Source organism: Mixophyes fleayi, chromosome 2 (genome assembly GCF_038048845.1).
Source record: "Mixophyes fleayi isolate aMixFle1 chromosome 2, aMixFle1.hap1, whole genome shotgun sequence".
In the NCBI taxonomy this organism is placed as follows: Eukaryota; Metazoa; Chordata; class Amphibia; order Anura; family Limnodynastidae; genus Mixophyes; species Mixophyes fleayi.
Window position 1 is genome coordinate 364,009,722 of NC_134403.1, and position 26,992 is coordinate 364,036,713.

Below are 26,992 nucleotides of genomic sequence, written 5' to 3' on the forward strand. Positions count from 1 at the left end.
TTCTGAGCACTAATATGTCCTCTTCTGAGTATTAAATCCTAAAAAAAAACTAATTAGTGTGACTGCTTCCTTTTCATGGCCTGCAGCCAAAGCCCTGATGTGCCTTTGATAAACACAGAGGGTTGGGCCTTTCCGCTAATTATTTTTACAACACAATCATTTTAGATCTAATTAATCAAATGCAACATCCTACCTGACAGGTATCTACACCGCCTTCCAGGAAGCCGGCACACAGCATAGATGGCTTTATAACACCACCGTAGACGTATTTCGTATTACAGACTTTATTAGATATGAGGGGAACCCCAGCATAGTCCATGGTCTGTGAGGTGTCTCCTGTAAGAAATAAAATAAGCAAATTATGTAACGAATGACAGAAACTAAAACCCGATGATTTCTTGCACAGTCCAATGTAAGGGAGATATTAAATAACAATGGAGGAATCAATAAATTATTATTACCATTTATTTATATAGCGCCACTAATTCCGCAGCGCTGTACAGAGAACTCACTCACATCAGTCCCTGCCCCATTGAGGCTTACAGTCTAAACTCCCTAACACACACACAGACAGACTAGGGTCAATTTTGTTAGCAGCCAAATAACCTAACAGTATGTTTTTGGAGTGTGGGAGGAAACCAGAGCACCCAGAGGAAACCCACGCAAACACGGGGAGAATATACAAACTCCACACAGATAAGGCCATGGTTGAGAATTGAACTCATAACACCAGTGCTTTAAGGCAGAAGTGCTAACCACTGAGCCACCATGCTGCCCAGTAAATGTTCCTAAACTCGTTTTTGATGAATCAATTATACAATTTCAGACCATATTCTATCAAAAAAAATTTAGGATGTAAAAATATCATTTTCTTGGGCCTGATTCATTAAGGATCTTAACTTGAGAAACTTCTTTTTTCAGTCTCCTGGACAAAAACCATGTTACATTGCAAGGGGTGCAAATTAGTATTCTGTTTTGCACATAAGTTAAATACTGCCTGTTTTTTCATGTAGCACACAAGTACTTGATAGCTTATTTGTACACTGAAATTTAAAGTTGATATTTGTGTGCTACATGAAAAAACAGGCAGTATTTAACTTATGTGCAAAACAGAATACTAGTTTGCACCCCTTGCATTGTAACATGGTTTTGTCCAGGAGACTGAAATAAGAAGTTTCTCAAGTTAAGATCCTTAATGAATCAGGCCCTTGTCTTTAAAAAAAATATACTATCTTAAGTAATATAGACATTATTCTTGTGAAGGAATTGACTCGAAGATGTATGGTGAATGATCAGAGGCCCCGTTATTGTAACACAGCAATTGCCAGGAGAGGTCTTATAACTGACAATGTATTCACTAGATCGGGGGTCGTCAACCCTCGGCACGCGTGCCAGATATGGCTCGCAGCGCAGTGCAATCTAGCACGCCGGAGCTGCTTTCAGTAAAACTGAAGACGGACTAAATGGATCTGCTGCGCGTGTGCAGTCCTGTTAGCGTGACTGCCAGTCCTGTCAGAGGGACTGTCTGTCCTGTCAGTGTGTATGTCAGTCCTGTTAGCATTCCTGCTAGGTTTAGCCTCAATTATGTTTTTAAAAAATAATGAGATTGAGGCCATCAGGACTGTTTTTATTATGTGTATCGCGTGCGCTTGTGTAAGCGCGCGCGAGTGTATGCGTGCGCGTGTGCATGCGTTCTCGTGTGGGTTTTTTTATTACATTGCTCGGAATGCGCCTAGAAAAACTACTTTTAATGTGACCCGTTCAGTGGAGGACCACACGTGTAGGTGCATTCCCCACCTATAATAAAACAATCCCCATTTACAGTGAGGTGCTTAAGATAAATAATTTCAAATCTCACATTTTTCCCATTAGGACTATGGATCAAGAAATAAAAGAAATGTGTTTTTATTAGTAATTAATAATGTTGTGAACAAGAGCTTTGAGGAGCTTTTTTATTTCAATTAAACTTTATTTAAAATCTGTGAGCATCTTATTTTTTAAAAAAAAATTCTGGTATGATGGGCAGGGGTCTTAGGGTAAACTCTCTGTCTCCAGCTTGGGGCTGGTTTCAGTTGTAGCAGCCCAGACTGTCTAATACTGGGGCTGGCTGGAATTTGGGTGGGAGACAAGTTGCCTGTTTTTTAATTATGTATAATAATTTATTTTTACATAGTGCTTTGTACATTGGGACGGTTTGATCTCATTAAAAGTATAGGATAAGACCCGATCTCTGTCTACTTACACCTAGTGCAGATTTCAAGTCCTTTAGAGAAGCGGAGATGAGAGTATAAGGCAAGTACCACCACAGATAATGTGCCTGCTCCACCCCTTTACCTCCTTACAGTTATCTCGCTCAACAAAAGTAAATGGCATATCTGTGCTGCTCTGAAAGGTGAAATGCACTGGAGCGCCTACTCAGTGGTTTGTTAGAAACTTCAACACTCCGCCCAACTTCTTTCCTCTGCCTGCGGAGACTTCTGCTCCCCTGCAAATGCCGGCATCTTGCTCCATAAACCTTTGAGACCCAAGGGCAATACACTTCCCACCCTCCGCTTCTTCTGTGCCCTCTGGAACTCCAGACCGATCCATAAAAATCCCCCCGCTATCTATGACCTCTTCATCTCCAACTCTCTTAACCTCCTTGCTATCATGGAAACCTGGCTATCTTCTGCTGACACTGCTTCCCCAGCAGCTCTCTCCCATGGGGGCCTTTCCTTCACCCACTCCTTCAGATCGGATGACCGTCCAGGGGATGGAGTGGGCCTCCTCTTATCCCCTTTCTGCACTTTTTCGGGTCATTCCCTCTGAGACTTCCCTCTCTTTCTCCTCCTTCAAAGTCCATTCTATCCACCTTTTCTCCCCCATTCACCTCCATGTCACAGTCATATACCGTCCTCCCGGCACCACTTCCCTTTTTCTCGACAACTTCGTAGTCTTGCTTCCCCACTACCTTTCCTCTGACCTCCCCTCCATCATACTTGGAGACTTTAACATCCAAATTGATAACCCCTGACCTTGCCTCCATCAAACTTCTTTCTTCCTTGTTTGGCCTTACTCAGTGGACTTCATCTCCCACCCACTACCTTGGTCACTCCCTTGACATTGTCTTCTCTATGTGATCTCTCAGACTTCTCCAACACTCCCTTCCCACTCTCTGAACATCATCTACTCTCCTTCAATCTGTCCTTTTCCCTTGCTTCCTCCCTGTCTAAAACTACTCTCGCTAGGCACAATCTTGACACTCTTGACCCTACCTCTTTTTTCTTCTCTCTTGAAACTCTCCTCTCCTCTCTTACCTCACTGGTCTGCCCTGACCAAGCTACCGCTCTCTATAACCACTCTCTCACCACTGCCGTGGACGCTGTCACCCCTGCCACTTCTGTCCGTCACCGCCGCTTAATTCCCCAACCCTGGCACTCCAATTTTACCCGCTTCATTCAGAAGTACACTCACGGTGCTGAACAGCTCTGGAGGAAATCTCGCTCTCTGGCTGACTTCCTTCATTTTAAGTTTATCTTCTCCTCCTACGGCTCCGCCACCTCCCTCGCTAAACAATCTTTCTTTAATTCCATCATTTCTTCTGAGTCCTCTATTCCCCTCCACCTCTTTGCCACATTCACCTCTCTCCTCCCCCTCCCCCCTCATCCTATCCCACTCTCCCTCTCAGCTACAGATTTTGCCTCCTTTTTCTCCTCCAAAATTAAGGCCATCAGACTTGACATCTCCTCCTCCCTTCCCTCTCCTGCCTCTCTCTTTGCTTCTCCTTCCTCCAACAACCGACCCTGGTGCTCCTTCTGCCCTACTACGGGTGATGAAGTCCACTCTTTCCTCTCCCCTGTCTACCTGCCACCTGGATTCCATCCCCTCTCACCTTCTTCACTTCCTCTCCCCCACTGTCTGCCTCTGTTTAGCTCACCTCTTCAACCTGTCTCTCTCCAATGGCTTTGTCCCCTCCTCCATCAAACATGCCCTTATCTCTCCCATTCTAAAAAAAACTAAATTTGATCCCACCTCACTCGCTAACTACCACCCCATTTCACTTCTTCCCTATGCCTCTAAACTACTTGAGCAAATTGTCTGCAACCGCCTCACCAGTCACCTCTCAGATAATTTCCTCCTTGATCCTCTCCAATTTGGCTTCAGCGCCCTCCACTCCACTGAAACTGCCCTGGCCAATGTAACTAATGATCTCCTTTCTGCTAAATACAGTGGTCACTTCTCCCTGCTCATTCTCCTGGACCTATCTGCGGCCTTTGATACCATGGACCACTCCTCCCCCCCCTCTCCTCTCTCGTGTATCTGACTGCCTCTCTGCCATCTCCTCTTGGATGTCCTCACGCCTTCATAAAATTAACATTGCAAAAACCAAGCTCATTGTTTTCCCTCCGTCTAAGTCCTCATCCTACCTGGATCTCTCCATCACTGTAAACAACACCACCATCTCTTCTCCGCTTCCTGGGCATCACCCTTGACTCCTCCCTCTCTTTTGCTTCCCACATTAAATTCCTTGCCCAATCCTGTCACTTCCAACTACACAACATCGCCCGCATCCGGACCTTCCTATCTCAGGATACAACCAAAAACATTATCCATGTGCTCATCATTTCCTGGATTGACTACTGTAACCTTCTCCTCACCGGCCTCCCCCGCTCTCGCCTTGCCCCCCTTCGTTCTATACTCAATGCGGCTGCGAGGCTTATCTTCCTTTCTCGTTGCTTCTCTTCTGCCTCCCCTCTCTGCCTTGCCCTACACTGGCTCCCCTTCCCATACAGAATTCTTTTTAAACTTCAAAGCCATCTTCTACTCTACCGCCCCTTAAATCTTCACTCTCCTCTCCATTCACACTTCCACCCGGTCCCTGCGATCGGCCAATGACCATCGCCTCTCCTCCACTCTGATCACCTCATCCCACTCCAGATTTCAAGACTTCTCCCGAGCTGCCCCGCTGCACTGGAATGACCTCCCACGCTCCATCCATTTGTCCCCTAACTTGTGCTCCTTCAAACTCAAAACTCACCTCTTCCTCAAAGACTACCAGCCATCCACTTAACCCTCTCTCCATGCTCGCTCTCATAACCTCGCTCCTCTCTTCATGCTCACTCTCATCACCTCGCTCCTCTCTCTATGCTCGCTCTCATCACCTCGCTCCTCTCTTCATGCTCGCTCTCATCACCTCGCTCCTCTCTCTATGCTCGCTCTCATCACCTCGCTCCTCCTGCGCTTGTTCCCCTCTTCTGACTCCCTTTGTACCAGCTGTCTGTTTGCCCTCCTTTTAGGATGTAAAGCTCTTAAGAGCAGGGCTCTCTTCCCTCCTGTCTCTATACCTACTATTCTGCTCCAACTTCACTATAATTGCTTTGCCTTGAGCCTCTGAAGTCATGGTATTACTCGTTTAATGTTCTGTACTGTTTTCCCTGTACGGTATACTGTTTGTATTGTGTATGGCACTGCGTAAACCTTGTGGCGCCATATAAATATATGATAATATTAATAATAACAATAATTATTATTATAATAATCTGTTGTGATGCATGGTGGGTCCAAAGCGTTATTTCAGCTCCAGATCAAATATACTGCTCTTCGTAAGCAACCTTTCCTGTGTGTAGGCAACAGGTGCGCTGTGATAAGAGAAAATCGCTCAACTTAATCCATAGATATCACTGCAGTGCATTTGGCTGTTAATAGGGCCTGAGCCATAAAGGAGAGCAAAGCAAAAAAAAAGGAGCAGCTTTGCACCTGGGAAAAACCATGTTGCATTTGAGGGGGAGGTAAATTTAAAATATGGAGACAGATTTATAGTTGGGTTAGGGCATGTCCTGGATTAAATTTACATTTCAGTATACAAATAAAGCTATCGAGTGCTGCATGAAAAAGCAGACAGTATTTAACTTACGTGCAAAATAATAAACTAATTCGCACCCCTTGCATTGTAACATGGTTTGCCCCAGCGAACATTTACTCCTTTCTTTTACCTTGCTCTTCTTAATGACTCAGGTCCATAGACTCCGGATTTTTATTTATTGACACTAAGGTCCATAGCGCCAATTTCTCATGATATATACAGTATAAATAAAATTGTTGTAAGTTTACCATACCCATTATTGATTAAAAGCCCAATTAATATTTATTGCTTAAAAAAGAATTCTGTCTTTCTTGGTGTAGGGTGGGAGATGGAGCACAACGCTTGTACTTCAGATGTTATTTTTTTGTTTTGCTTTTTTTTTTGTCTTGAATACCGGAACCTTTCGCCTCTCTCGCTAACTTTGACACCTGCTGCGATCTCATAGCTGCGCTGAATGGGTAATAATACAGCCGTTTCCATGGCAACTGTGTGCGATGCAATGAATTCAACAGCAGGCATTAAGTAGAAGAATAAGCCAGTTCTTAATCCCTCATTTAAATATCTTTGACAAAAGCAGCCTGAGCAGATCTAGCATTTCAATATAAAGAAAAAAAAAGAGGTGAAAATGCTTGGAGGAAAATACGAGAGGGAAAGAAAAATTAAAAGATGGATTCCCAGGACTGAGCAGTATTTTAAACACTCAATAAAACTACTCAGATGTACATTAATGGATATAGAAGGAATATATAGAATTTAGGGCAGATTATTTAAGGAGTTTTTTGTCTTCGGTTGAGTTGCGGGATGCACACAGCAGCTGAGCAGCGCTCTCCAGAATTTCGAATAGCTTCCCAAATATACAGAAACATTTTATGAAAAATTCTGCAAGTAGGAGACATATAAAGAACAGTGCGTGTGTCACCCATGTGTTACAGCATTCACTTTTTGATTAGACTAATGTGGCTACAGGGCTAAATTATTCGTAAAAAGATATTTCAAAGTATCTGACTGTCTCCAGTATGAAACTTAGGAAGTAAAGAGTGGAATCTGACACAGTTTTTTTTTTTTGTGGGTCAATAAGGCCTATCTAGTATTACTTTATTATTATTATTATTATTATTATTATTAACCTTTATTTATAGTGCGCCACATGGGGTCCACAGCGCTGTACAGAGGGAAAACAACAAGACGATACATGGTATAACAGTACAATACAGTAAACTAATAACACTATAACTCACTACACAGTTATTGGGGTGTAAGGGGTATATTCAGCGCAGGCTGAAACCTGTGACTGTTAGTGTAGGCGCAACTAACAGGTTTAGAGCCACTGACAGAGGAGCGAAGACAATGGAGGAGTGCAGACAATGGGCAGAGAGCCCAAGGAGGAGGTGCACAGTGAAGCTAGTGAGCAAAACTTATAGGTTATGAGAACAGGAGGGAAGAGGGCCCTGCTCACTAGAGCTTACAATCTAAAAGGAAAGGGGTCAACAAACGGTTGACACATGGTGGTGAGCCAATGTAAGGGGATCTGAGAGCAAAGAGTAAGAGTGGGAGTGGGAGAGATGGAGGATGACAGAGGGTGAGGTAAATTACATGGTAAAATTGCTGAGAGGAGGGCTGGTAGGCGTTTCTAAACAGGTGGGTTTTTAATGACCGTTTGAAGTTATCCAGGCTAGGGTATAGTCTGATAGAACCAGGGATATCATCCTAGTGGTGGGGACAGCACGGGAGAAATCTTAGATTCGGGAGTAATATTTGGTTACCAGAGGGGTGGAACAGGCGATGGTCATTGGCCGACCGGAGAAGGCGAGAGGGAGTATGTATGGAGATGAGGTTGGAGATATAGGGAGCTGTGGAATTGAAGAGGGCCTTGTACGTGAGGGTGAGAAGTTAGAAGAGGATTCTGTAGGGGAAGGAGAGCTAGTGTAAGGATTGGCAAATAGGAGAGGCAGATGTGGAGCGGCGAGAGAGGAAGATAAGTCTTGCTGCATCATTAAGTATAGGTCAAAGAGGAGTGAGATGGGATTGAGTGAGGCCAGTAAGGAGAAGGTTGCAGTTCTCGAGACGAGAAATGATCGGTGAGTGGATAAGAGTTTTGGTCTCACCCTGGGAGAGGATTGCGATGTTGTGGAGCTGGAAGTGACAGGATTGGGCAAGAGATTGAATTTGGAGGTGAAGGAGAGGGAGGAGTCAAGAATGACACCCAGGCAGCGGAATTGAGGAACAGAGGAGATAGTGGTGTTGTCGACAGTGAGAGAGAGAGAGATTGGGAGGGAAGGAGACACTTGATGGAGGGAAGACAATGAGTTCATTTTTGGCCATGTTAAGTTTGAGAAAGTGTAATGACATCCAGGAGGAGATGGCAGACAGGCAACTGGACACCCGAGAGAGGAGGGAAGGAGAGTGATCAGGAGATGAGGGGTAGAGTTGAGTATCGTCAGCATAGTGGTGATACTGGAGGCCGAAGGAACTGATGAGTTTACCCGGGGTGGAGATGTACAGAGAAAATAGCAGAGGGCCAAGGACAGAACCGCGTTGGACTCTTCTGGGAACGATGGATGGAGGGGGGGGGGGGACTAGAGGTAGAAACAGAGAAGGAGTGGTTGGTAGACATCTTTTTTCATATCTGTGTCCTGTGAAATCACAGAGCGAGCCTCAGGTACATCTGATGGTAAAGAAGGAGAACATGGTTTTCAATGCATACAAAATGCGGAAGAAGGGTTAAGAACCTGTAGAGGAGAGAGGATTATTGTTATATGTTAATTTTCCATAAGGTACTGTAAGTAGTCTGTCCATTCAGACTGGTGCTCCAAGTCATAGTACCAAAGATGAAGTTCTAGAGACAGTATGATTTTTTTTTTTAATTAACCAAAGGGCCTTGTCTGTTTTTCAGGAACACCATAACTTTTAGTAACATACAAAACAAATAAATTAGCAAGGACAAAGAAACCAAGTAATCAGTCTTACAAATCGGTAAACTATGACCCAAGTAAACTTGGACAGGAGGTTCAACTCTGGTGTGGCTGGATCACTTATAAATAACTTATTGAAGATATTTATTTTAATTATGAGTGCAGTACACCTCTGTATATCAATGCAAATGCACTTATCCTTTAATATTTGTATGTGTTTTGTATAGAAATGTATGGATTTATAAGACATGTTTGGGTTTTGGAACTGTCTGGAGACAGGTAATCTCATGTTAATTAGACCTTTCCATCGCTCAGTGACCAAAATATCTGTTGAGCCTGAAAGACAGGAGGATGTAATTATACTTTCCGGTAGACTCCCTAGGTAAGGGATCACAGATGAATGTGAATTTTGCAAGTTAAATTGCATTCAAAGCAAGATTATAAAAATATTATATCCTGATGGTAAACATTCAATAGAAAACCTCAGACGTAGCGGTGCCGCTAACAGCAATGTAAAGAGGTGTTAAACCCCTCCAAGCTGATTTATGTGCAGGCTGCATGAAGCACCTGGATTGATTAGAGGGGCAGGAGGCCGGATTACCCCCTGCCAGGGTATCTATGTAAATCTGTATAAAAGCGGACTGTTTGACCATGTACTGTATCATTATACCATCTGTACTTCTGGAGATCCCTAGTACCTTAAACTAGTGGATTTAACTGTCCTTAAATGGGCTACTTGAGCTAATAAAACATCACTGCTTTAAGAACCTGCTTTGATGCCTACTTACCTTCTGTAACTCCTGTGACCTATAGATTAGAACAATCTAATCTGTTATCTGGCTGTTCTGAGGTTGGGATTCTGCATCCAATGCCAACGATCTGCCCTCTACCAGCAGCTCTGGTCAGTGTGATAGGCCAGGGGGAACCATGCACAGCAACCCCGATCTAAAGGAAGAGGTCACGGGTACCAGTCCAGGTGCACAGCAAGGGGGATACACTAGCAGCTAGAGTTACCCAGAACGAAGCGGTTCTATATGCCGGCGAAGGAACCTAGTGGTGGCAGCAGGCTCCTCCTACTTCCTTTGGAGGGGCGCAATTGGGATAAAGAAAGGGGACAGTGGCAAGGCAAGCCCAGCAGGTCCCAGTAACACAACAGACAGGGTGGCATAGGATGTCCATCCTGTCACAGTTGGTTTTTATTTTTTTGTCCAAATACAGCATATAAGTATATTGTACAGATATACTTAGCTCATTGATCACTCTGGTAGGCTCAAGGAATCTGCCCTTATTGAAGGATTAAGGAGAGAGATGTTATTGAAGTAATTGGAGACATTTTTAAAGTAAAACAGGAAAAAAGTATTCAGAGTTATTTAATGTTTACTTTGATTATTTATGTAATACTAATTTTGTAATTTTTTTTCTTGTAAGTTTGGACAAATTTTTAAAATATTTTAATATTATTTTGGTGAAAATGGGTGCTTCCTTTTTGATTTTTGCTGTTCCAGTAATCTACCTTTGTTTATGCCATTAAAAGCTGACTTCATGCAAAGGAATTAGGTAGAAGGAAGTCTCAACTGTGATAGACTTCATGATACAACCAAAAATTATCCTTGCGAAATGTTATATAAAGTCACCAGCACCAACTGAATAAAAGTATAAAAAGCCTTTATTATATGGGTATATACAAATTCCAATAAAGAGCATAATATCACATTTTAGGCTCTGATTGTCCCTTATATAAAGTTTTTCTAACAGAGAAACTTAATAATCACAATGCCATCAGCGGTAATGACAAGTCCAATCATGTTATTCACAAGACCTCATTAGTCAGACCTGACAGTAAACGTAAAGTCACATCTGGTCACATGCAAGGTGCAGCCAATAGGATCTGTAGAAACCATTGCTCTACAGTGGTTGTGATTGACCATACTTGCCAACTTTTTCCTCGTTGGCTTCAGGGAGATCCCGGGGGAGGCGGGTGTGTGGGGGCGGAGCTTGATTAATCACATCATTTTGGCCCCGCCCCCTAAACGATTGTCACAATTTTGGCCAATTACAGCAGTGAGTGGGGCTAAGATGATGCGATATTTGCGTCATTAAGCCCCCCCCCCCCCGCCACTTATCTATTGCGAGGGCGAGAACCGGGAGGTTGCCCTGCTCTTCCGGGAGCCCGGGAGGTCTCCCAGAAATGCGGGAGTCTCCCGGACATTCCGGGAGAGTAGGCAACTATGTTTTAAGGAAAAGCAGCTAATGAATCTCTAGAGACTGAAGTGTCTTTTACATTTCTGTCTCCATTACTGAAGTCATGTTGTCTTACCTGTCAGTCTTTGATTAAATCTTGGTCTCCATGAAAATGGCCACCTCCATAGACATCAATACATGGACATAGGACACAATTTCTGAACTGTGTCATCATGCCACAGATGGCGAAGCCAACCACGTCTTGTACTGGCTCAGCATCAGGGAGAATGCCAGACTCTTCAGGGAGTGAGGGAGATCACCCCTATATCAGGGAGTCTACCTGACATTCAGGGAGAGTTGGCAAGTATGTGATTGACATGTGGTGGTAGTAAGCACTTGTGCTTGGGAGGGGGTCAATGTTGGATATTCAATTGACCCCTTGCGTCCATTTCCAATGAACATGAATAATTAGAGCATGCAGCAGACAGTCACAGTCCACCCGTTTAAATTATTTCTACTAACATTAAAACAAATGCCAGTAAAAGCATGATTTGGTTTTACCAGTGGGTAAGTGGAATTAGGGTTTTATCATAGATACATACAAAGCTCAAACACTGACTTGTAATAAAAACCACAAAACTTAATTATATTCACTGAGAATAAAACCCATATTTCACGTACCTCCTTCTTCTGTGGCCCCCCATCCTGATATCCAGCAGATTTTACCCTCTGGAAAATCTTCCCCATAATTCGGAAGACAGATTGGTTGTATTAACCCTGGTGATAAATGAAATATTTCTATTCAGTAGACCATTTATCTCTAGTGTATGTATAACATCATCATCATCATCATCATCATCATCATTTATTAATATAAATTCCGTAGCGCTGCACAGGGAGAACATTTGTCAATTATATCAGTCCCTGCCCCACAGGAGCTTACAGTCTAAATTCCCTATCACAGAAACAGACACACACATTAGGGTTAATGTCGTTAGCAGACAATTAACCTACTAGTAGTTTTTGAAGTGTGGGAGGAAAATCCAAACGCAACAGCGGAATAAATTTCCAATATTGTTTTTTTTACAATATTATCTTGTTCTCTAGGACACAATAAGCAGATTGTTTCAGCAGGATGCCAATTTGTATAAAAAAAACACTGCAGATTCAACCAACCTCAAATGTCCCAGAAATGCAATCTGAATCAGGCTTTTCATTCCACTACACATACTGCCCACAAGATGGCGATCTGTGACAGAATGACCAGACATCTATACAATGTACTGGTACTATATCCATGCACACTTCAATTCCTAACAATCTGTTCCTGTCATACATACATTTTCTCAGCCAAACTGCAAAAACATTCAGTTTTCTTATTTCACTCTTATCTGTTTCAAGGATCATTGTCATTATTAGTGTCATCTATTTATTATTGTTACTTTCTATTTATTATATATATAATTTATTAACCATACTTGCCAACTCCCGAAATTCGGGTCGGTCTCACGGACTTCCGGGAGAGCAGGCAAGTCTCCGGCAACCCGCAGGTGCCTTCCCAAAATGACGCGATTTGCGGTGAATCGCGTAATTTTGACCCCGTCCCCGTGACAAACCAGTATTTTTGTCGCGGGGGGCAGGGCCTAAATGACACAATTGGTCCCCACCTCTTTCCGCCCTCCAGCCACGCCCCTCTCCCGGACAGAACTTGCCGAAAGTAGGCAAGTATGTTATTAACATCTCATTCAGTGATATATGATAGGTGCAGCATGTAGAAAACATTCAGTGCCGTTTTAAGAAAAAGAAGACAAAGCTGGACCTATGAGCTTGCAATCTAAAGCCGTTCACATGTGCGGCACTTTGGATATTCAATGTGGTTGTTTTATACCAAACTATCCCCAACTGACTGTGTGTAGGGGCCTAAGACAGCCCGCAATGGGATGTCTGTCTGGGCTGCCGGACAATCCGCCAGAGTGTGCCGTCAGCTGAATGCTAGGTCCCATATGACACGTTCAGCCTACCCGCAAGTGTCCCCATAAATGTGGTCACTTCATCGGTGTGTTGTACTAAAGTAAAACAGGAACTGGATGAGCGCCTTAGATTTGCGCTGGTCCGCCTAGTTGCTCTGCCGCGTACACGTGAAGGTGCATGAATGCTCCGCTCTGAGAGGCCTAAGTCAAACTAGGGCATACATGCCAAGTTTTAGGAGATCCGGGGGGAGAAGTCATGTGACAAGGGGTAAGAGGGGGCGTGCTGACATAATCGCGTCACCATAGCCCCGCCCCCACTATAAAATGGCAAAATGCACGGCATTGAATAGATGGGACTTTCGACGATTGCGGGAGCTTCGCCTACTCTTTAGAGAGTCCGTGAGGACTCCCCGAAGTTCGGGAGCCCCCCGGGAATTCCGGGAGAGTAGGAACCAAGTATGAACTAGGGGCCTGATTCATCAAGGCCCGTATCTGCCGATTTTAAACGTATCATCTGCAAAATCACTCTGGGCATGCCCAGAACCAGGAGGTATGCCCGTGAATGCAGCCTTGTTCCATGCACCAACGCATGCAAAGGATGCTTACTACAGCCTACAATTTTGGGGAATTAACTGGGCGGGGAAGGGGTGTTTTGCCGTAGTGAATATACAGTAGAGGCGTGACAGACTTAAGCACAAGCAGTAACGTCTGAAAAAGGCCGAATCCAGCTCTGTGTGCCTTTGTTTTTCTGCCGTATCTCTAGCTCCAGCTACAGGGCTAGTCTAAGTCCTGATCACTAGTCTGAAAGTCTCGTATGCATGTGATAACATGTAGCTGTAAAAATGTATTTTATGCTCAGTAGACATTAACAACATTCTAATAAATATATTTCCTAGGGGGGGAATAATAAGAAAACACTTTTTTCCCCTTTTTTTTATTGTTTTAACATTAATACCTTTATTATTATCAAGTAACAATAATGCAAGATGTTTATTTTTTCCTGTACATTCTTTGGCAAATTTATAATCCACATACATATTAGATGTATTCTGCTGCATTTGATGTAGAGCACACCAAAAAAGCATCTTGAGATCCGTTCCTTGCTGAATTCGAAATCCAAATACGTGCGTATAACACTGAACGCAGGTTGCGCTCAGAATGCTTGTCTTAAGGAATCAGGCCCTAGGAGTCTGCGCAAGTGTGCGTAAAAGTGGGAAAATCAGATGCACTAGGCAAGACCGTAAATGTCACATCACAGTCCACCCTCCTACCGCTTTAATACCATCTCTCCCCAGTCATTGAAGTAACGTTTTCAGGTATAGACTAAAATACTGCCCAGTTCAGCCTTAGATAGGTCATGTGGCATCTAAGTGCATCTCAAAGGTGCCAAATAGGTCCAATCATAATCATCATCATCATCATCACCACCATTTATTTATATAGCGCCACTAATTCCGCAGCGTTGTACAGAGAACTCATTCACATCAGTCCCTGCCCCATTGGAGCTTACACTCTAAATTCCCTAACACACACACACACACACACACACACAGACTAGGGTCAATTTGTTAGTAGCCAATTAACCTACTCTGCTTTCCTCCCACACTCCAATGTTATTGGAGTGTGGGAGGAAACTGGAGCACCCGGAGGAAACCCACACAAACACGGGAGAACATACACACTCCTCACAGATAAGGACATGGTCGGGGATTGACCTTGTGATCCCAGTGCTGTGAGGCAGAAGTGCTAACCACTGAGCCACCGTTCTGCCCAATTAAAAATATAGGATGAGACTCCATCTCCGTTAGCTCTAGCTGGAGTAAAATTTGCTTTTTTTCCCCCACACCTAAAAATGTCTGGTTGCGATCCCCCCCCCCCCCCCTCATTACAATAACTTTGCTCTGCAAAATGAAATCTCGTTTTTGCAACTACTTCACAAAACTCAGCGCACTGGTGGACCCACTCACTACTAGCTACTTCAACTCTCCTACATCAGAGAATTATTCATGAACACTTGAAATGTACACTTATAATAAACAATATACTCTAATTCTCCAGGGGTTATGATTTCTTGTAGATAATTTGTGCAAATATTTTATTTTCCTTAGTACAACAACTTGCACTGGTTAAAAATGATATTTTTCTGATATCTCTGGGTTTTTCTTTTTCTTAATCTACATTAAATAATAAAAAAACACTGCTAGACAATAAAATATTATGCTAACTTGAATTACAGAAAGCTTCTGTTATTTATAACTCTGATGAAATATCAATGCAGTTTCCGTGGTTACGAAGGGTTGGGGGTCATGTAATTCATTATAAGGGATGTTAGACTAAAGGACTTGTTACTAACATTTCCATATGACTTCCAGCCGGAGCCGAGTATTGCAAATAATGTGTCGTTCTCCTTTAATGCAAAATGCCGGAAGATAAAGGGCAAATGAACAGACTACAGAGAAAAAAGGGAGTCTACCGAGAATGAGAGTTCAAATCCCAACATTTGAAATGGAAAAATCAGGATAAAATAACCCCCCCCTTTAATTCCCCAAGACATACCCGATCGATTCAACCATAACTACATTTTACCAAACCACTCCCCATACCAAAAGGCTGCACCCTTGTGGGGTACAAAAACCGGGACTATCCCACTAAATTTGGGATTATTGTATTGGGTATATATATCATCATCATCATCACCATTTATTTATATAGCGCCACTGATTCCGCAGCGCTGTACAGAGAACTCATTCACATCAGTCCCTGCCCCATTGGAGCTTACACTCTAAATTCCCTAACATATACACAGACAGAGAGAGAGACTAGGGTCAATTTTGATAGCAGCCAATTAACCTACTAGTATATTTTTGGAGTGTGGGAGGAAACCGGAGCACCCGGAGGAAACCCACGCAAGCACAGGGAGAACATACAAACTCCACACAGATAAGGCCATGGTCGGGAGTCAAATTCATGACCCCAGTGCTGTTAGGCAGAAGTGCTAACCACTGAGCCACTGTGCTGCCACAAATTGTGGCCCCAAATTTAAGTTAATGTTGGTGTTGGTGAAATCAGGTTCCACTATTATAATAATTGCATATTTTAGTTTATTTCATATTCAACATTATTATCTACGATAACAGGAAAATCCTGGCTCTTACCACTGAAGGTGAATGGTGTGACCAGTTTAATCAGTGCTATGTCGTTGGACATGGAGCTCGACTTGTATTTGCTGTGGTAGATGATTTTTTCCACCAGAACGGAATTGGTTGAAGGTTCTAAAGGTTGATTGACCAATCCCACCTGTACGCTCCATGACTCTGGAAAATACAAGCTGCAAATCAAGCGGGGGGAGAGAACTTAAATACAATTCAGAGTAATCTTATCTTTTCTGTAGACTTTTCTATGTGCATTATCTATTCATTTTTCTACAAGTGTCTAGTAAAACATGGACATAAATTGCAGTATTTTGCACAGGAATCATCACTATCGAAAATGTTCACGTAGTAGCAAAGGTAAAAAGCAATGTACTGAGATCAAGTATAGAGTCAAATGGAATAGCGCCTCCCAGTGGACACATTTTAATGGAAATGGTCAAATAATCCCTAATAGCAATTTGAACAAAGTATCATTACCTCACTGATGTCACTGATTCCAAATTAATGAATCGTATGTAGTTGTATTCTCAGTGATGTCACTGATTCTAAGTGAAAGGATAGGCTGTATGATGTCATTGGTTCCAAGTGAATGGATAGGCTACATTCTCAGTGATGTCACTGGCTCCTAGTGAATGGATAGGCTGCATTCTCAGTGGTGTCACTGGTTCTTAGTGACTGGACAGGCTGCCTTCCCAGTGATGTCACTGGTTCCTAGTGAACGGATAGGCTGCATTCTCAGTGATGTCACTGGTTCCTAGTGAACGGATAGGCTGCATTCCCAGTGATGTCACAGGTTCCTAGTGAACGGATAGGCTGCATTCTCAGTGATGTCACTGGTTCCTAGTGAACGGATAGGCTGCATTCTCAGTGATGTCACTGGTTCCTAGTGAATGGATAGGCTGCATTCCCAGTGATGTCACTGGTTCCTAGTGAACTGATAGGCTGCACGCTCAGTGATGTCACTGGTTCCTAGTGAAGTGATAGGCTGCATGCTCAGTGATGTCACTGGCTCCTAGTGATTGGATAGGCTGCATTCTTGGTGATATCACTGGTTCCTAGTTAATTAATAGGCTGCACTCTCAGGAATACTGGTTCAGCCCATAAATTTGGTTATATACTACTTTTATAATGTTATTGTCATGTGCAGGTGGACTTTGCATTGCGATTGGTTACTTTTGCTCTACAGTGCTTGGTTTGATTTTACTGGGCGCATTTTTAAATCCACCAAATCAGAGTTGATTTGCAAATTTGTTCAGCGTACCCACAATTTGTACAAATTGAAACTTTATACAGGTGAAATCACTCTCCCCTAATGTTAATGTAAAACGTAGAACCTACAGTGTATTGTGCGGGGTTTAGTGGTGTATAAGGGTAAGCCCCTCACCACACGCTCACTTGGTATCCAGTCCCAAAACTGAGTGTCAGCTCTGCAGCACCCACTAGGTCTGACATTGGGGGGTTGATGTAAACATGATTCTAACTATTTAATCTAACTGTGAAGAAAATGTATGATGTTGCCATGGAATGAGAGATATGTGAGGCTGTAAATAAATCTTATTTATCCAAGAAAGATGAACCGACAACCCCATTCTTTTCATCAGTGGTAACCGTGTATCGTATCACCCGTACCTCCCAACAATTAGAATCACAAAATCAGGAAAAAATAACCCCGTCCCGTCCAAACTCTGTCCACGAAAGGACAAAATTGGGTAAAACTCCACCCACTTTTGTTAAGCTCCACCCAATTTGTGGCCTGTTAACTGGGATGTCCCACCAAAGTCGAGATTGTATCAACCGCGGCATCTGCCCTACATCTGCTCCCAAACCTGTATGTACTCCTGTTTCCTACATGTGACGCACAGGAAACGGCACTGGGAGAGCCTGAGCTATTTAATTTCATCTAATTCATGCTAACAATGACTCTGCTTTTGCCCTACCACCATATTCACAACAAATGGATGCTACGCCTTTATCGGTCATTTAAATAGTCCGTGCGCATGGCTGACATGTTGCTGGGCAGGGGTTAAATTTATCATGCATGTTAATGCTCTGCAACATTCGCTGCTAATCCTCTATCGTCTCCTCCTGCTAGACAGACTGGTATCTGACAGGTCCTCCCTCCTGCAGAAGAGCATTCAGCTATTTGTCTCTTAACGGGTAAAATGTGGCGCATTACAAGATGAGAAGCGTCGCCTTCTGATAAATTGTTTATTTCTTTGCTCAGCATACAACCCGAGTGATCTGAATTAATGGAAACTGGACCAGTAAAATATTAAATCATATGAATCCTCTGCAGATTTGTGTTTGCCGTGATAGATAAGCCTGGGATGACATTTCAATTAAAAAGCACAGGATTATTATTATTATTTTTTAATGCTAAATGCAATCTGTACTTCTAGAGCGGGAGGGGGGCATCCAAGCAGAGAGGTGACAGAAGGGCAGCCAGACTGAGTCAGTAAAGGGGGGAGGACAGATGGGGATTATTGTTGTATCTTGGAGAAATGCAGAAGTGAAAGCTAAGAAATGAGTTAATGGAGAGTGTGAGCTTCACGGCAGGTTATTGGATTTAATGCTGTGTTTGTACAATATGGCTGTGGCCTGAGAACCTATTTATTGCAAATCAGAATCTTCTGCTCATTAGTATGTCCAGTTATTTGAAGTGGGCGGGGATAGAACAACATGTAGCCAATGACATTGTACGATGAGAGTACTGATCCTGTGGGAGTATTGGCGTGAACCAATGGGGGACTCTTATTCTTAAAACCCCCGTGTGTTGGATCCTCCTGCCCAATACTTAAGTGTGAGAAAAAGATGGTTAGAAATGGCTCCAACAGGATTGGTCGGAGGACTGTTATCTAAGCAATGACATATTCCGCACCCCGGCCTTTAGGGATGAGTAGGATCTTCAGAGAAAGGGATCTTGGGCCTGATTCATTAAGGATCTTAACTTAAGAAACTTCTTATTTCAGTCTCCTGGACAAAACCATTTTACAATGCAAGGGGTGCAAATTAGTATTCTGTTTTGCACATAAGTTAAATACTGACTGTTTTTTCATGTAGCACACAAATACTTGATAGCTTATTTGTACACTGAAATTTAAAATAGATATTTGTGTGCTACATGAAAAAACAGTCAGTATTTAACTTATGTGCAAAACAGAATACTAATTTGCACCCCTTGCATTGTAAAATGGTTTTGTCCAGGAGACTGAAATAAGAAGTTACTCAATTTAAGATCCTTAATGAATCAGGGCCCTTGACCTATGAAGAGTAGAATGCGGGGTGGGACGGGCATAGACAATGTACAGAGGGTGTGCCAATGCCGATGCGGCCAATTCAAGCTCAGGCATCTCTTAGGTACGTGTTTTTTAGCCATATCATTTGCACCAGCTACAGGGCAGGTGTAAGTGCCGACTGACTATTGCACATAGGCATGTGCCCATCCTGCACTGTGTTCTGTGTATCTACATACGGCAAGTAACGTATAGGAATCATATCGTGAGATCTCCTTGTATTTGAGCATGCAAGTTCAGTGCGTTTTTTTTAACTGCAAGTTCCGTTGGAAGATGAATCCTGGGGGCAGCACGGTGGCTCAGTGGTTAGTGACGCTGCCTCACAGCGCTGAGGTCATGAGTTTGATTCCCAACCAATGTCCTATCTGTGTGGAGTTTGTATGTTCTCCCTATTTACATATGTCTCATCTGGGTGCTCTGATTTCCTCTCACAGTTAAAAAACCTACTGGTAGATTAACTGGTTGGTAACTTCAATAGATCCATGTGTAGGTGGTAGAAAATTTAGATTGTAAGCTCCAAAGGGGCAGGGACTGATGTGAATGCCAAATATTCTGTGTACATCGCTGCAGTGCTGCATAATATATAAATAAACAGTAATAATAATAAGTCACAGTTTGTTCCCCCACCAGAGTCTTCAAGTCATTATTATCAGTTATTTATATAGCGCCACTAATTCTGCATTCACATCAGTCTCTGCCCCTTGGAGTTTACAGTCTAAATTCCCTAACATACGCAGACACACAGACTAGGGTAATTTGACAGCAGCCAATTAACCTACCAGTATGTTTTTGGAGTGTGGGAGGAAACCAGAGTACCCAGAGGAAACCCACGCAAACACGGGGAGAATATACAAACTCCACACAGATAAGGCCATGGTTGGAAATCAAACTCATGACCCTAGAAGCGCTAGCTACTAAGCCACCGTGCTGCCCTAGAAGCAAAAATAACTTCCTGCCTGCACCCGGCTATGTGGAGAGGGGTAATACACAAGTTTTAGACCACTGGAGTGGCCACTTTGTCACTCTGTAACAGAATTATGTCCAAGCCCAACTCCTGGCCTCTGCCTGTGCAAATGCAGCCGTCTCGCTCCACAAACATCTGTGCCCTGGGGACAATCGAGGTGCGTGGTGGCTCAAAAGAGGTATTTGTACTTCCCAAATGACCTCTACAGGAGACCAGGGTGAAGGCAGCCATTTTTGATATATTGGTTCAGCTCACAAAATGGCTGCCCCCACTCTGCGCAGATGATACACAGGTGGATGCTGCACTTGGCAGGTGACACTGAATATCTGGCCCTGCGGAACACACTTTGCTGAAGATGAGGAAAAAGGAGTAACTTTGCACCTTGGCAAAACCATGCTGCATTGGAGGGGGAGGTCCTAGATCAACTTTATATTTCAGTGTAAAAATAAAGCTACAAGTATTTGTGCGCTCCATGACAAAACAGCCAGTATTTATCTTATATACAAAATAATAAACTAATTTGCTCCCCGTGCATTGTAACATGGTTTGCCCAGGAGAAAACTTTTTTTGCCTTAGTTTCCTTGATGCATCAGGCCCTATGTGGGCCCACACTTACTCGTACACGCAGTGAGCCGCCGTGACTATCCATTGGGCGCTGATCAGAGAGCCGCCGCACAGATGTATCCCTTGGAAGGTCAGACTGGCTTGCCACGGCCACTGCCCGTCCGCAGAGATGTTCCCGCCCACTATACGTGATGACAAGGTGTAGCTGGGCCGGTTCCCACAGACTGCAAATAAGGAGAGAGATGCTGGTAAAAGGAAATAAAAAACAAGACAGTATGGTAGATTGGTTGTCTCCACTCAGTGGAAGTGTCCAGTTTGTGGGATCATACTGGGGAGCGCTGGCATACACTCTAATTGCAGATCTTACTGTGAGAGCAACCTATCATTACATTAGGAACCTGTAATGTCCTGGAAGCCCCACCACAGATTTATCCTTGGCACAGTGGCCTAGTGGTTAGCACTTCTGCCTCACAGCACTGGGGTCATGAATTCGACTCCCGACCATGGCCTTATCTGTGTGGAGTTTATATGTTCTCCCTGTGCTTGCGTGGGTTTCCTCCGGGTGCTCCGGTTTCCTCCCACACTCCAAAAACATACAGGTAGGTTAATTGGCTGCTAACAAATTGACCCTAGTCTCTGTGTGTGTGTCTGTGTGTGTATGTTAGGGAATTTAGACTGTGAGCTCCAATGGGGCAGGGACTGATGTGACTGAGTTCTCTGTACAGCGCTGCGAAATTAGTGGTGCTATATAAATAACTGATGATGATACTAAGTAGTGTTTATTAATCTGCTTTTAGTATATGGGTAGCATTGCTGTCTCACTGGGGTTGGGGGGAAATTCTGACCAATGCTGTCTTTTGTTTGCATTTTTGAGCGTTCCCTCCACTTAGAGATAAGCAAAACTTTGCATGTTTCATTGGTGGAATCTGGCCATAAATGTTCCCAGTCTTAGTCCGGCCTCTCCCTCTGTTCTGCTACAAAACTCGGTTTGCGTAAAAAAAATTTTCCATAACTTCACTGATCTCTACTCCGAATGCCCCAATTTCCTCCCTCAATTATTCAAATATATAGAAAGGTAAACTGCTTCTAACTAAAAATGACCTTGATGCTGTATTTGCTTCTGCAGTAATGGAAATTAGATTGTAGCAGGAGCAGAATGGTGCTTTGTGTGCAATTAGCTAAGACACACGAGGAAGGTGGTCCGGCCCAACAGGCTTACAGTCTAATTAGTTATAAAGAGAAGACTTAAAGGACTAATAGGTGATAAAGCAGAACATTGATTAAGGATAAAACAGCTCACTTTGGATTTTACTAACAGATCATTTGTCTCGTTGTCTGTGTGAATGTAGTGTCCCCAGGTTTAATGGTTTAACGTTTCTTCAGTGTTTGGGAGTTCCAGAGGACAGGGGTTGTTGGGGAGAAAGGTTCATACTGTCTAATATAGACGACCCTGGGGGAACAACCCTTTGTACCCATCTTATTGGACGTGACAAAGACCGATCATTCTCTAATCTTGGAGAACTACTTCTCAACCAGAAGAATCTACCTTCCATAACAATCTATCTTTCTACCTTTGTCCTCTGTACATCATCATAAATATTCAGCAGCTTTTAAGCTACCTCTAAACAATATTTGCTCCCAGAATACTCTCCCTCGCATCGTCTTAGATCTGCCTCTGACTGACCCCTCTGTCTCCTTTCTGGTAACCATCTCTCAGCCCAACCTACAGGACTTCTCGCGTGCTGCTGCCCACCTAAGGATTTCCTTATCTCGTCGATCAGTCTCTGCCAAAGCCGTCAGATATTTAAATGCTATCTGAAAACCCACTTGTTTATTAGAGTCTGCACTTCTCCCACCTCCCACTGGGTGGTAATCGCTTAGCTGATGACGATAAGAGCAACACAGAGCACACCTACAATAAAACAATGATTTAATGAAAAAACGACATGCCTTTAAATTTAAAGCGGCAATGTGGGGACCTTGTTTAAAGAGCGTCCCTGCGGGTTCCCGACATTGCCGCTTTATATTTAAAGGAATGAAGGGCGCACTGACGTTACACAGTTCTGCCGGACAGCTGGCCAGTCGGAAGTAGGTCCTGTCATCCTTCTGCTGCCATCGGAGATCTGCACAGTCGTTTTTAAGTGAAGTCTGTCAATATATCTGTCGTTTTTTCATTAAATCGTTGTTTTATTGTAGTTGTGCTCTGTGTCGCTGTTATCGTCATCGGTGAGCCGTACCCCACCCCTCCAGCCTCACACGTACCCTACTCCCACCATGTGGTACATCCTCCCAACTGTACAATCTCCACACTCGCTCCTCTTGTCTCAGCTGTGCTCTTATCCCTCTAGATCCAGTGTTGTATTTACAACGGGTGCAGGGTGTGCCGTGCACACGAGCCAATGAGGAAAGTGGGGGCTGCAACGCCCACCCTGCACCCAGAATAGCGCCATATTTCTGGCGCACTCTTCAGAGGGCGGTAAGGGAATTCAGCCAATCAGTGGCACTGACTGTTCCAGGTCCCCTGCCGTCATCCACAGAAAGCGCCCGGAAATACGGCACCGGATCCTGCGCAGAAGATACTATTATTTATTTACATCACCAATTAACAAGTAGTTTGTTTCTGTGCTTCTTGCAACAGAATTATATGCATGTGCTGTGCGCTACTTAATAACATTAATAACATTTACAGGCTTTTAAGATTCTAATTTTTCTTCTTACTGTAACACTTCCCGATAAAATGACATTTATAAACATTTTAGTGGCAATAACATTTAATTCACGGTGTAAATAACTCTGAGAATATAATGTTAGTAGGAATATTTTAAAACTACCTTTGTGAATTCTTTAGGAAGAGATGTTTCTGAATTTGACTCATTATACTCCTATTTTAATAGCACATTTCCCTATCTGACTTTGCAAATGATCATGTAATTATCTCATTATGATGCTTCAGTAGGTTAAATATTTTGCTTGGAACTAATCTTAGTACATTTTATACACCCCTGTAACATGTATCCTCAGATTGAACAGAAAATATATTAACTGCTTTCCCGGATTGATCACGGTCACCGACACATTACCTGAACGTATACTTTACTTCTTACTTCCCAGCTCTCTTGTAGTTCTGTTGCCTCTGGTTTCAAAATTACCTGTATCCCAGACCAATCACAGTGACTCAACTACACATTACCTGCATCCCCAGACCAATCACAGTGACTCAACTACACATTACCTGCATCCCCAGACCAATCACAGTGACTCACCAACACATTACCTGCATCCCCAGACCAATCACAGTGAGTCACCAACACATTACCTGCATCCCCAGACCAATCACAGTGACTCACCAACACATTACCTGCATCCCCAGACCAATCACAGTGACTCACCAACACATTACCTGCATCCCCAGACCAATCACAGTGACTCACCAACACATTACCTGCATCCCCAGACCAATCACAGTGACTCACCAACACATTACCTGCATCCCCAGACCAATCACAGTGACTCACCAACACATTACCTGCATCCCCAGACCAATCACAGTGACTCACCAACACATTACCTGCATCCCCAGACCAATCACAGTAACTCACCATCACATTACCTGCATCCCCAGACCAATCACAGTGACTCACCAACACATTACCTGCATCCCCAGACCAATCACAGTAACTCACCATCACATTACCTGCATCCCCAGACCAATCACAGTGACTCACCAACACATTACCTGCATCCCCAGACCAATCACAGTAACTCACCATCACATTACCTGCATCCCCAGACCAATCACAGTGACTCACCAACACATTACCTGCATCCCCAGACCAATCACAGTGACTAACAAACACATTACCTGCATCCTCAGACCAATCACAGTTACTCACTTACATTTCCTGCATCCCCAGACAAATAATAAATACTCACCAACACATTTTACGGTAGTGACGTATCCCGAGGAGCAGTGTTCCCTAAAAATAGGAAATAAATAGTTGGTCATTTCTGAAGATATATTTTATATTTGCTTCAGGTAGATAGAGAATTGTGCAGCAGAAAACAAGTCACTTAGCGCGAAAAATGTCTCTTTTTCAAAGTGGTCGGCTATCATGCTGGATAAGGCTTACGTAGCAGCATTGTGCGTTATCACGCTCTACATCCGCCAGACCTAGATGCCTCCATGGTCTGTTCACCATTTAAAACTGCTATGACTACAGAATGAGCACGCGATCTAGTGATAAATTGGTCAAAGCTTAGACTAGACATGGTACCATTGTGAGACTCACAAACTTTACACCTGTTTAGCTGACTCCTAACTACATCTGTCTTTCAAAGTTTCCTTCAGACCTGTACGGCCAATAACAAATCTCTTGGTGTAAATGTATCAGGCTGAGAGTTTTCCAACGGGTTTGAAAAGTGGAGATGTTGCCTATAGCAACCAATCAGATTCTAGCTGTCATTTTGTAGAATGTACAAATAAATGATAGCTAGAATCTGATTGTTTTTTCAAACCCGCCGGAAAACTCTCAGCTTGATACATTTACCCCCTTGTCTCCATTACCGCACTTAGCTCCTGAGGGAAGGCGGTAAAACATATTTTGGGTATTGTTAACAGTATTTATTACTCCATCATTTTATTCTAAAACCTACTTTGTATGTATAACATGTTGCAGTAATGTTGCCTTGGCTTCAGGAGATTGGGTGATTGACACAAACTCTTGTCTAAACTGGTCTTCCACAGCATCCACTGGCAACGACATTGTACTCGTAAAACTGTAAAGGACAGTGAATATTAGGTAGGCAAATTTGAGAATACTGCACCTAACATTAGGAACAGGAATATCATTGAAAAATATTTTTTTCAACATTTTTAATGCAAAAAAAAAAAAAAAAAAGGTAGCAATCAAGTTTGTTGTATGGATTTTCATACATAGTTTATTGCTTTTTCTCTCTTAGCTGACAACCAATTTTAGACTATTGTTTGGAATGTTCTAATGCTCTGATTGTCTACCAGTTAGTCTTATTTTCTGAATGATCTAATGCTCTGATATTGGTTATAGGTCGGTCTTACTCTTACTTTGTCAATTTTCTTGTGCTTTGATTGGCTACTGGTTGGTCTTGCCATATGAACATTCTGATTGACTACAAGTTTGGTGAAACTTCCAGGGCTCCGAATGTTCTAATTCTCTGATTGGCCACAGGTTGGTCTAGCTCAGTGTTCTAATTCTCTGATTGGACACAGGTTGGTCAAGCCCAGTCAATGTTCTAATTCTCTGATTGGCCACAGGTTGGTCTAGCTCAGTGTTCTAATTCTCTGATTGGCTACAGATTAGCTTAGCTCTGTGAATATGCAAAGTCTCTGAATAGTTACAGCTTGGTTTAGCTTGTCTACTACAGTAGTGCACGCAGCATTGCCCATGTATATTATGGGGATAGGAAGAGTTGGAGAGCAGCCAAGCACTGTCTAAAATTATAGCCAAGCCCCCATGCATGCAGGTCACGCTCACTGGTGGCGTGGTGGGGAAACCCCCCTCTATAAATCCTGCGTTTGCCCCTGGAGGGTGAACTAATGTATTCTTCAGTCTTTCCTGCATCATAACAACTGATCTTGTCCCCATTTTCTAATCTACCTAAACCTTAACCACATCCTCCCAAATCACTGGACTGATGTCAGGTACACAATGTGCAAGTAACAGGATGGCTGGCGTCTAGACCAAACGCAAGAGCGCCCTCTCTAGTTCAGGTCTGGCCCCACTGTGGCTCCAGGTGTTGTGAAACTACAAGCCCCAGCATGCTTTGCCAGTAGATAGCTAGCAGAAAGCTGTCAGGGCATGCTGGGGCTTGTAGTTTCACAATACCTGGAGAGCCACAGGTTGGCCAGGTCTGCTCTAGTCACTCTCGATCATCTGTCATGTTCAGCAAACTTCTCATTAAGCTTCTGACAAAGGAAACGAGCATGCAGCATAAATCAACTCCTTATTACCTGGAAAACCCTAATTGCTTACATGTCAAATTCCCATACAAAGCTTCCCATCCGTCGGCACAGACTGTCCGCCAGGAGCCATCGATATAAGCTTGTAGGACTCCGCTCCGGCCGCTCAGTCTCACTGT

The 26,992-nt window shown here is 43.3% G+C and overlaps 1 protein-coding gene across 2 annotated transcripts in view; it reads right to left on the reverse strand.

Moving 5' to 3' along the window:
* Window positions 1–26,992, reverse strand: part of TMPRSS3 (transmembrane serine protease 3) — a 48,471-nt gene that overhangs the window by 11,947 nt on the left and 9,532 nt on the right. Inside the window, exons 4-10 of one of the 2 annotated variants that reach the window (XM_075198243.1) lie at window positions 26,865–26,988; window positions 25,532–25,654; window positions 24,812–24,855; window positions 20,931–21,102; window positions 16,061–16,233; window positions 11,617–11,712; window positions 194–336 (exon numbers count right to left, since the gene is read on the reverse strand). In XM_075198243.1, coding sequence (XP_075054344.1) covers window positions 194–336; window positions 11,617–11,712; window positions 16,061–16,233; window positions 20,931–21,102; window positions 24,812–24,855; window positions 25,532–25,654; window positions 26,865–26,988 — 875 coding nt within the window. The remainder of the gene's footprint in view (window positions 1–193; window positions 337–11,616; window positions 11,713–16,060; window positions 16,234–20,930; window positions 21,103–24,811; window positions 24,856–25,531; window positions 25,655–26,864; window positions 26,989–26,992) is intronic. The other variant, XM_075198244.1, reaches the window with a different exon arrangement.